The sequence below is a fragment of the Eumetopias jubatus genome, unplaced genomic scaffold, assembly GCF_037043125.1.
Source record: "Eumetopias jubatus isolate StellerSeaLion01/CBP00866 unplaced genomic scaffold, mEumJub1_p1.0 scaffold_17, whole genome shotgun sequence".
Classification (NCBI taxonomy): Eukaryota; Metazoa; Chordata; class Mammalia; order Carnivora; family Otariidae; genus Eumetopias; species Eumetopias jubatus.
Window position 1 is genome coordinate 72,183,413 of NW_028274823.1, and position 11,291 is coordinate 72,194,703.

General features: G+C 54.6%; 1 protein-coding gene across 3 annotated transcripts in view; it reads left to right on the plus strand.

Moving 5' to 3' along the window:
• Window positions 1-2,900, plus strand: part of TRIM67 (tripartite motif containing 67) — a 45,407-nt gene extending 42,507 nt beyond the window's left edge. For all 3 annotated transcript variants that reach the window (XM_028104651.1, XM_088020219.1, XM_028104652.1), the window contains 2 exons: window positions 1,539-1,701; window positions 2,835-2,900. In XM_028104651.1, coding sequence (XP_027960452.1) covers window positions 1,539-1,701; window positions 2,835-2,900 — 229 coding nt within the window. The remainder of the gene's footprint in view (window positions 1-1,538; window positions 1,702-2,834) is intronic.
• Window positions 2,901-11,291: the final 8,391 nt, after the last annotated feature.

Below are 11,291 nucleotides of genomic sequence, written 5' to 3' on the forward strand. Positions count from 1 at the left end.
ACAGAGGGAGCAGGTGCCATTGTCCAGGCACTGGACCTACCCGGCCCCTGAGCGGGGCACAAACCACAGAGGGGCCCAATCAGACCCACCAGCTCCGTCTCTACTCGCTTAAACCAAACGGGGCCCAGATACGCTTCCCATGGGAGGAATAACGGGGAGCATTTATTGAGCTTACTTCGCGCCGGACGCTTGTCTGAAGCACCTGATTTACGTGATCTCATTCAGTCCTCACAACAGTACTAAAGTCATTTTACAGAGTATATGAAGGGCTTAGGTTAAACAAGTGTCCCAAGTCACAGGGCCACCTCGCGGCGCTGTCAGGACTTAGCTCAGGGTCCCGCCACCGCTTCTGTGTGGGGTTGGGGGGCGGGTGAAAGCCCCGGGTAGGGCGCTGCGGAGGGGAGCCCCGAGCGGACCCTGGGCGCAGGCAACGTTTGGGTGGGAAGCAGGTGTGTGCGCCCCGGACCGGTCTCTACCGCCACCCGGCGGTCGGTGTCTGAACAGCCCCAGGGGCCGGGCTCTAGTTCCTTTTCCCCACCTGCAGGACCCGGCCCCCCGGGGGTCCAAGGACACCCCCGGGGAATCCTGCCCTCTTGGGAAGCGCTTTTCCGGTCAGCGCCCGAATTTTCCTCACGCCCTTCCTCACACCCTTGCTCTCTGGCCGGCCATCAGCCTGCAGCTGATGAGCTCGGGCCTCGTCTGGAAAAGGGTAAAAACGGTTTTCTTGTCAGAGTGGAGCAGCTGGAGGGGAGGCAGAGACCTCAGCCCTCAGCTAAGGGAAGGGAGTCTGAAGGACCCCCTTCCAACATGGCGAGGAGGCAGGTGGGCCAGGGCCCCGCAGCACAGTGCCTCTCGCTGATGCTTCTCGCCGGGCCGTTGTGAATCCCCACCACCGCCAAATGTGGGGTCAGGGACGTTTATTGAGAGCTTCACAACTCAGCCCCAAGGCTCCACTGTTGGCGACTCAGATGCGGGGACTTGATTCCAGGTTCAGCATCTGTCCCCCGCCGTGCACGGCCTTTCAAGAGTCCGTGGGAGGTTTCTGAGATGAGCTGAAGGCCGGTGGACCTTTTGAAATCTCCCAAAGACCGGGCCGTCTGCCCCTTTGTGGATCTCAACAACCTCACTGGTTAAAGCTGTCAAGGGTGCCAAGTTAGTTCCTTTCCTTGGCAGGTAAAGGAGCCTTCCCTACCCACGCTCCCCGCTCCAGGTTTTCAGGTGGGACCCGCTCATCAAAACCCTAAAACTCCCTGGGGGTCCTGGTCTCAGGGACTGTGTGAGGATAAAAGGGACTGAGTAAGCCGGTTCCCTCAGGGTAAGGAAGCACACGCGAAGGGGAAGGCCTTGCTGTGTGGCCCTTAACCGGTGAGTGCGCTTCAAGACAAGTCTCATAGCCCAGAAGAATAGCTGCCTGCGTGGCCGCGGGGGCTGTGTGTGGGTGAGGATATTCCTAGCATCCTTTACGTGACTCTTCTGAGCCATCACCTACGTCCCGAGCTAGGTGTGCTGATGGGGCTTCCTGGGGCTTCTCTTCCCAGGACGGAAGGCGGCGTGTGCAAGGGGGCCACTGTTGGGGTGCTCCTGGACCTGAATAAGCACACTCTGACCTTCTTCATCAATGGGCAGCAGCAGGGCCCCACAGCCTTCAGCCACGTGGACGGGGTCTTCATGCCGGCCCTCAGCCTCAACCGCAACGTGCAGGTACTGCGTACCCTCCAGGCAGGAGCCCCTCTGGCGGCTCCCCTCGGGGTTCGGGGGCTTCCGAAGTGCACTTGGGCAATGTGGGCTATAAGGAAGCTGACTGTTGCTACCCACCACCAGCCCACCTTCCCTGGAGATGGTCTCTCCGGCACGATCAAGTCTTACGTATTCACTTGAAATAAGCAGAGGCTCTACGGTGGCAGCTTGTGGAGACACAGTGGGAGGGAGGGGGGAAGGGACTGGAGTGGGGAAGCAGGTTGGGGTTCCATTTTCTGGGCAAGGTGCAATGGAGGCACTCGGTGAGCAGTTGGGAGGAAATCAGTGTGCCCCCTGCCCGGCTTGAGCCGATGGCCAGGTGTGGGCTGGGGCCTTCCAGGCGTGGCTCTCCCCTGAGAGGAGAAACACAGCGGAGGGCTGGGAGAGACCAGTCCTAGGGGCTGTGAGTCTCCTTCTGCTTCCTCTCACCCTCCTCTGCGCCCTCTGGCTCCCATATGAAGCGGGCAGGAAAGATGTCCTGTTAGATCTCAGGGCTGGGCCGTCCTGGGGGAGGGCTGAGGAGGCCCCAGAAGGACAGAGACAAAATGGGAGCCCATGAGGGTGTGAGGGAGGAGGGAGAGTAATGTGGAGGCAGCACCCTTGGTTTCTAGCAAAGCCCTCCCCCCTCTGGGAGTCCTGCTCTGTGGTGCCCACTGGCTCTGAATATTGACAGGTCTGCATCAATCACTAATGGATTGATTTGTACCTCCACTCATTCACAGAAGGGCTTTGAGGCAGCCTGAAATATGGGCTGTCCTCCCACAAGGGTAATAGAACAGGTGCCAGAAAGGAATGGGGGGGGGGCCTGGAAAGAAAGCAGAAACAAATATACAACCGCGAGAACCGTATACCTGCTGCAACAGAGCATCAGCCTCGTCCGGGCTCCTGGCCGCTAGGACAAAGTGGGCGATGCGGGCACAGACCAGCTCCTCAGGGCAGACTCGTGGACACTGCATGAGTGATACTGAGCCACACAGTAAACAGCACAGCACACAACAGAGTGGGCCCCTATCTGTGGCGACCCACTGTTCTACGGGAGCCCTCGGGGTTCTCGCGGTGGCATCCCCCACCCTCACTCACCCTGTCTTCTTTTCCAGGTCACCCTGCACACAGGACTGGAAGTGCCAACAAACCTGGGGCGGCCCAAGCTGTCGGGCCACTAGCCTCCCAGCTCTAGCTGCTCACTGGAATCTGGGAAAAGCGCCCCTCACTATGTTCCAAGAACCCATGAGGGTAAGGACGATGATGTCGTGGGTGCAGCCCCAGCAGCCACTGAGTATCTTAGAGACAAGTTTTCTTTGGGAGATGCAGAACAGGTCTGCAATCCATGCTTGTTGAGGCAACTGGTTAGACTGGCCACTTGTGAAAGTGACCACTGGTCGGTGGTGAACATGGGTGTGTGTGTCCCTTTCATTCCTCTTGGACATTGCAAATACTCCCGAAGAAGGACCTTTCTCAAGGGAGTGAGAAAGCACCCGGGTTTTCTGATGATGCTTCCTGCCACCTGTTTTCAAATCTTGTCTTTTGGGAGGCTGGGGGAGCACAAGGAAGGCAGGCTGACATCCTGAGAGGAGGCAGGAAGACACTTTGGAACCCCATGCCCCAGGGGTTGACCCTTCGCCAGGACATCACTCAGTCCCAAGGCTGCAGGGTCCCATCTTCGCCAGGAAATGTTATCCTTTTGCTTCTTGGTCCTCGAGTCTCCACTATGTTATGCCCTTGCAAACCTAATCCAAGGTCGATAGAAATGGGCATTAATTTTCACCTTCACCACTCCCGCCGAACTGTTGAGAACCTTTTAAAATGGTTTCCTTTGGTCCTTCATTAATCAACCAGTCTGTCTGTGTCTTTCTCTCTCTCTGTCTCTCTCTTGCACACACACACACACACACACACACACACACACACACACACACGATAGTCTGCTGAAATTCATTCACTCAGTTCTTAGTTCTTCAACACAAAGAAAACGCTAACATTGGAATGACAGTGTGAGGAGTCTTCACCTGGTGGCTCTTTCTGGAACTGCAAGCCTGTCTCAGGTGCTCTCTTCCAGGCTGGGCCCCTCCCAGACTCACAGAGCCCAAGGTGGGAGGCCCTGGGGAAGCCGCTTAGGCCCTTGCTTGGAGACCCACCCTACCGTCTCCTGAAAGCAGGAGGCGGCCCCAAGGGCAGGGGTGGTTCTGCCCTGGAGGGGGGGGAGGGGGGGGGGCAGGTCCTTGGAAGAAGGCAGGAAACAGCAATATCAGCATATTCCTAGCCCCCCAGTCTCCCAGAAGGAGCTTGGGTGTGCGGAGTCCGAGAGGCCCAGAGGTGGGGCCTCCTTGCTGGGAACGCAGACCTCCTCCCTGGAGGATCTGCTCCCCGGAGATGCTCACCAGTCATTTGCGTCTTTCAGAAAGCTCACTTTCAGGGCTCTGAGCCCGGAGCCTGCCTTGCTCCTGTTCCCAGAGCACTTTGCCGGCCTCTCCCTCTTTTCCTCCTTGTCACCTGCCACCTCCACTTTCCATCTGGTAGCAAACCGTTCTCTCTCCTTTTTAAAAGAATATATTTTATCAAGCATTTTATTTTGTCCACTTGCTGGATCGGAGTTTTATAAAACTTAGCCCGTAAACCGGCAGCAACTGTGTTGACTCGGTTCTACCTGCTTGTTCAGACGCTGCCCTTGCTTTGCTGTGTAGACCCTGCCCCCTAGCAGCAGATCCGACAATCCTACCTCAGAGCCTGCGCCCTTGGACCGCAAGGCTGCCTTGTCCCCGCCTTGTGGGCAGGTGTGACCGGCTAGGCGTCTTCAGGAGCTGCTTGGTGCTGTCTAAGCCTCCGTGCCCCGCTCCCGGCAGCCACCTGCCAGGGGAGCTGAGGTCTCGCCTCTTCGTTCTCTGCCGGCCTCGTGGTTCCTTGGGTGCATGGAGGCGCTCCTCATCCAGTCCCAGAGCTCTGCCAGATCCCTGCCGCCGGGGACGGCCCTCCCGGACCCCAGGCTGCCACCCGTCCTCCGGCAGCTGCCTCTCTCCTCTTTGCTTCCACTTGCCTTTGGTGTCACTCCTTAGCCAGCTCCAGGTGGACTCAGCTGGGAAGGTGGGGAGGACTCCTGGAGACTGGAGGACACAGACGAGCCACGGCCTTCTGGGGGCTGATGAAACGTGGCCGGCGGGTCCAGACCCATCTCGGCTGTGGGAGAAGGACCGGCGCGCTGGGAGTGACACCAGGAGTGAGTGTGGCTGGGAAGGCGGTGGTGGCTTTCTGCAGTGGGTTCCGGATGAGAGGCCGGGGAGCCTCCAGAATCCCCCAAGCTGGCCCTGGCTCTGCCTCGTTGGAGAGGAGCTGCTCAAGATCAGCCGGACTGGGTGCCACCCTCAGGACAGCCAGCACCTGGGTCGGAGGGAGATGGGAACAGGGACCAGCGGACGTCCCACAATGGCGGGGCGGTCTCTTTAGGAAATGAAAGGTAATTTTCCAGAGGGAAGCTTCCAGAACTTCCCGCACTTCTGCAGTGGTCTGCAGCCCCAGGAAGCCCCGTGAGGGCCGGGAGCAAGCACCTTGGTACCTTTGCCAGTCCTCCAGGAGCCCAGCAGCAATACGGCCGATGCCGGGCCCTGTGTCAGGCTGTCCTGCGGCCCCCTCTCCTGTCCTCAGCACAAAACACCTTTCAGGGACAAGAATGGACCGCAGAGAGAAGGCAGGTCCGTGCCACACACCTGTGTTTTTGAGAGATCAGCAAAACGAAGGAGGAATCATCAATAGCTCATGGCTTTATGTCACCCTCCCAGGAAGCCCCTGGGATTTGGAGGAGAGGCGACGGGGCATGGGTTTCTTATCTGCCATCGAATTCCCTGTCCCTTCACAGCGAACGTGGTGGCATATTTGTACATAAAATTATATCACGACGATGCTTTTGCTGGGCTGGCCGAGGAATAACTGTTTGTCTATTGAGCAGTTTCAGTGAGAAAGGAATTCAAAGTAACTGAAAATGTCACGTTCCATTGCATTGTAAATAATGCCTCCTTAATGTTCTGCGGTCTGTTCTCTGCTAGTGAGCAGGTCTGGTCAACGTGTACGCCTTTCCTTTTAGAATGAATCCTTTTTAAAAACGTCCACTAGCAACTCACTGCATAGCACCCTAGCTCCTAATTCAAAGCAAGATAAGATATCACACACAGCCCTGCTTCCTCCTCTCTGTCCTGTTTGGGAAAATAATGATTCTAATTAAAGTGGACATCAGTAATCCTGACCCACAAAATAACTGACCTAAAAGCTATAACACTGTATATAGTTCTAGGCTGAGTCTTCAGCCCTGTGTGAACGCCGTCGTTGTGACAGCACCCTCAGGCGCCCCGTGGCCCGCTGAGAGGAAGGAGGATGGGGAGTGAGCCCGGGGATGGGAACAGGCCCATCCTCCTTGCTCTTGGCGCCTGGGGAATGCCCCACCCTTCTCTGCCCACCAGAGCACTCTCAGGAAAGGATGAGAATGCAGGTTCTGTGTGTCCTTCTTCCGGGGCTCTTTGCATTTTAGCCTTAATTCTGATTGCAGGTGAAAGGCTCGGTCCCCCGTGAAGGCGTGTTTCAGCAGAAGGGTGGACAGCTCTTACACAAAGCTGTTGCTGGTCCGTCCGTGGCCACCTGCTCATGGTGAGATAGTGAGGGTAGGGAAGAGCCCTGGGGGGGACTCGGCATGTGAATGCTGGAAAACACCATCACAAGGCCCACAGATGATGCCAGGTTCCTCAACTTCAGCTTTATTGACATTTTGGGGTGGGTAATTCTCTTACTGTTGTGGGCTGTCCTGTGCTCTGGAGGATGGTTAGCAGCATCCTTCTCCTGCACCCACAGGAGGCCGGTAGCAACCCCCAAGTTAGCTGCAACGACTCAGTGTCTGCAGACATCGCCAAGTGTCCCCCTGGGGGACACCCTGGGCTGAGAACCACTAGGTTATGCTGGTGGTTTGTCATGGGTCCATACGCAGTGTGCTATGCGGGGCGTCCGTCTCAGTGTTAGATGGAAAGCCCATATCATAGGCTTCAGGCCTTCATCTTCACACCCCAGGCCAGGGTTTTCCATGGGCCTGCAGCCTTCTGCCGGCTGGGTAAGGTAGGGGAAGATGGGGTGAACCAGAAGAAGCCAAGGTGTCAGGTCTCACTCGGAATCTCCTGCAGATGCCCCCCACGCCACACCCCCATTCCTAGAAGGCAAAACTTGTTACCTTCTTTTTCCTTGGCCACTTTTGACTGGAAGCAACAGGAACTTCTTAATGGATTTGAGGCCTTTATCTGGTTTTTAAAAATGGAATCGGATCTCCTTAGAAGGTATTTAAGGTCTATGCTGATTCCGGGAAATCTCCACTTTTGTTTTGCAAGTAAGCCAGTAACTGTGTTCTCTGATCACATTCCTTGGCAGTTCCTCCTTGGTGAGAACAGGATCCTGGTGGCTTTAACTTTCAACGGACTGTAAAATAGGCAAGACAAAGTTTGGGGCAGGATGTGTTGATCAGACCCCAAGTTCAGCCCTCAGAAACTCATCTTTTTTAACCTGGCTTTGATATTGATTCATGGCATGGGTGTGGGCAAACGTCTTAAATCTTTCTGTGCCTCCGTATCCCCACCCGAAAATGGAACGAGTCATACTAACCTACCTCCTCTGATGTATTGTGAGGATTATAGAATAACACTTTTTAAAGGAAAAAAATATAGTCCTTCATCTATTGAATCCAGGCTAACGGTTCCCATTCAGTGAATCAAGCCGTGTGGTGACTTTCCAGAATGTTCTCTGACCACAGACAGTGTCTTCCATCCAAGCCTCTTAGGACCAGGAGCATGTATTTATTACACTGCTGCCTGGCCTTTAGGAGGGAAAATTTTGACATTCAAAATAGGCTTTACATGACCATACAAAGCAACACAACATCCCACATGTTCCCATTGCCAGTGAGGCCTGTTTTAATGGTACTTTCCGTACAAAGTACTGTAAACAGGCTACGTATCAGCATTCTCATTGTTAGTCCCAAAGGCATCCAAATGCAGAAGCCCCCATAAAACCAGGGAAGAGGTTAACCTGCTTTTCTGCCTCCTTGGTCCCCTTAAGTTCTAGTATCTAAGGTGTCCCCAAACCATAGTGTAACCCCATTATCTCCCAAGATGTCAGCAGGGGAGCGGCTCTGAGAACCAATGTCCAAGAGTAAGGCAGGAGGCACCCGCTGGGCGGTCATCACAGCCCGGGGAGCCCACTTGCAGTACCTGCTAAGGGGGTGTTCCTGGCTTTCTCAGTGAACGACGTTGACTTCAGTCAGCGGTTGGGAGTTGAGACCTTACAGGGGAGTCTCGTCTGGAGGCGGCACTATTCTCTCAGAGTGCACCTCATGGAGGGCACAGGCTGCCCACCCTAGTCCTGGGGAAGACCCCGGCCAGACCCTCAGGCAGGCTCTGAGGAGAGTCCAAAAAACAGACTTCAGGTTTGGAAAAGTGACTGCCCGTGGCTGTGGAAGCAGGAACATGGTAGGCGTCTGCTGGGTGAGAGCCTAGCCCTGGACGGGCCTTTCCGCCTCCTCCCACACCTGGTGACTGGGCGCCCCAAGCCCCCGGGCTTCCTCTGCACCGAGAGGAAGCGCCGAGTGAGCAAAGCAGAAGATGTTAAATGCATGATGTAGAATTGCTGCTTTCCCACTAAACTGTGTATTAAGCATGAGAGATTTGTTTAACGTTGGCAAAGGAATTTAAAGAGTAACGAGCTTTGTGTCCTTGTTTTGACTGTCCACAGAACTTCCATGTCCCTGGGTTTCTCCCTCCCCTTCCCCCCCTCCCCCGCCATGGCATCCACTTCCTGTGGGAGTTGTTGGTATATGGTGACAGCTCTTGGTCCCGTTGGTGTTCATGTCCCACTGGAAACACGGGGTGGGGGGAGGCGGGGGGTTGAGGGGCTGGGGAGGAAAGCAACTTTTTTCTAATTTTTGTATTGCTACCCACAAGCGTTTGTATTTTTTGAACTGCAAACACTGTGTTTTCTGGTCTTTGGGGGTTGGTTGAACTTTGTGTATTGCCTTTTGGAAAACCTGAGTTTTATCAGTCTTAAGCAGATTTGAAATAAATTCTTTTGACACTGCCAACAACTGAAAGACAAGGTACAGTCTGTAATTACTGCTCAGCCCCCTGCAGGCCCTGAGTGCCAGTGGGCAGGCAGCCGGGGCGGAGGCTGCAGGAGGGGAGGCCACCCTGTCTCTCACCCAGAGGGCCTGGGCCTTGTGAGATGCCAGCGTCAATATGGCCACACTGCGCATGCCCACGAGATCTTGAGGCGACTCCATGACTCTCGATGATAAGGTCCATCTCAAACAAGGGGGAGTTCATGCATTCATTCTTCCAAGAGGTGACAGGGCTGGAAACTGGTAACAGGTAACATTCCGGTTAAGATACATCCATGAATAAAACACTGATCAGGGGTTACAAGAAATTGAGATTTGGGGAAGACATCCTAATAACCTATGAGCCCCGAGGACCCCAACCAGCCCCTTCAAGCACACAGACTGAGCCCGGGTGCGCCTGACCTGAAAACTCTGTCCTCAGGAGCACCCATCTCACACACCTCCCAGCGGCCCCTTGTGCCTGGCCTCACGGTTCAGTTACCTGCTGGATCCCTGAACGGCTTACCTGGGTAGGGGCAGCTGCGGACTGAGATGAGGCAGCAGGGCATTTACTAGCAGGTGCTCTGCCCATCGCCCCCCACAGAAGCAAAGGAAGCAGGACTGGCCATGGGGGGGGGGGGGGCGGGAGTCGAGCTGTGACACAGACCCAGCAAAGGCTTCAGCCAGTCTGGGCTGGGAAGGGAGCACGGGGCCACCCCGGGAGGGAGGTGACGCGATCCCCGCTCAGAACGAAGAAGCGGGAAGTACTGGTTCCTGAAAGGGGACCTGAGTGAGGCATCACAGCGCCCACCATCACCACCCCCGTGCCACAGACTCACGCTTCCCCCAAGTCTGGGGAGAAGCTCTTCGAGAATTCCAGTGGGGGAAGTTTAGGTGAGGCCAGGGACTCAAACTACATTCCACATGGCTGTAACTGGTCTTGGAGCTGCAAGGGACGCTCATGGTCTGTCTCCTCTCCTCGTCAGTCTAGACTCCACTCGCCCTCTGCTAATCGTGATCCAGACCCTCATCCCTGGGGGTCCGAGCCTCAGGTCACCAGGCCCTTCTCCCCCAGGGTTGCTGCATTTGTCTATTTACCATCAAAATCAGGCAAAAAGAATATGAAGAGATGCCTGAGGGGAGAGGGCCTGGGTGCACCTTCCTCCCTGCCCCACTGGATGACAGTAGCCCTAGCTCCCCTTGATGGTCAGGGTCACCCCTGCCAGGTGTGGCTCTTCTCGCCCGGACAACAACCTCATTCAGTGGGGCATGTGCTGTGCTGTTTCTTCCTTGGGGAAGCAGAGTCTCCAGGTCCGTGGGGCCAAGAGTCGTGGGGACAGGAATCTCAAGGTCCTTGAGAGGGTCACTGGGAATAACTGTAGGCAGGGTGTCGTGTGGAGCAACGCTGATCCACCAGACTGTGTCCAAGACTGGAAGAAAACCCCGCAGGGGGGAAACAGCAGTATGTAGACAGGAAGGGAACATTGATCCACTGCACCGAAGCCCAGGTCCCTTTCTTTTGGGGCTGTTGTCAGAATCTCCGTCATAACCATCTTCCTTTGGATGCCTGTTTTTCTTGGGGGCTTCTCTCTGCTAATCTTGCTGGAAGAAACTTTCTCAACAGGGAAATAAAAAGCATGGTCTTCGGCCTGATCTCCAGCCCTTAAAATACAGGTTTCTTTGAGCCTCTAAGCGTCTGAGTATTTCTAGAGCACCCGGTGGTAACAAAACCACTCTTCAAGTATTAATTCAGTAAATTAAAAAGTGAAACCCAAACACGGTAATTTATACTTGGAACTTTTCCAGAATTGACTAGCCTGTGGCTCCAGAGTCTGGCTAAGCGCTCAGGGGTCTCCGACACGCGGCTCGTGGAAGTGGGGGTGAAGTGGGGCTGCCTTGATCTGGCTCTCTGTAAAGAACTGGCAGGTCACTTCTAGCGCCTGACGTGTTTCCTGGTGCTTTGTCATGCTTGGGATCTTCCACACCTTTAGAAAAACCACCCTCAAAAACTGCCAAAATATATTATCCTGCCGAGTACCGCCTTCCAAAATTAATTTGGAAAATAGAACACCGACTACACTGTTGCTTCAGCTCAGAGCTTTCGTGGAACTCCTCGTTTGGCCATGCCTTTGGGGTCAAGTTCTGAGCCACACAAGAATATCAGCCGTTTAAGCCCCTTTGTTTCAGCCAAACCTTTATTATTTACTAGGTCTGGATCAGAATTTTTTGGTCATTAAAAAAAAAAGTCAAAATTGATTACCACCACTGAAGACTTTTTGTATGGCACAAGCTTTGAGACGTTCCAGACACTTTCAGCAAGTGCAATATCATTATAAAATAAATGTTCAGCCACCCAAGGTAATTATTTGGAAGGAGGGAACATTAGCTTATGTGTAGGTATTAGGACATAAATTAAAATTCTCAGCTGTGTTAATAGTCACGG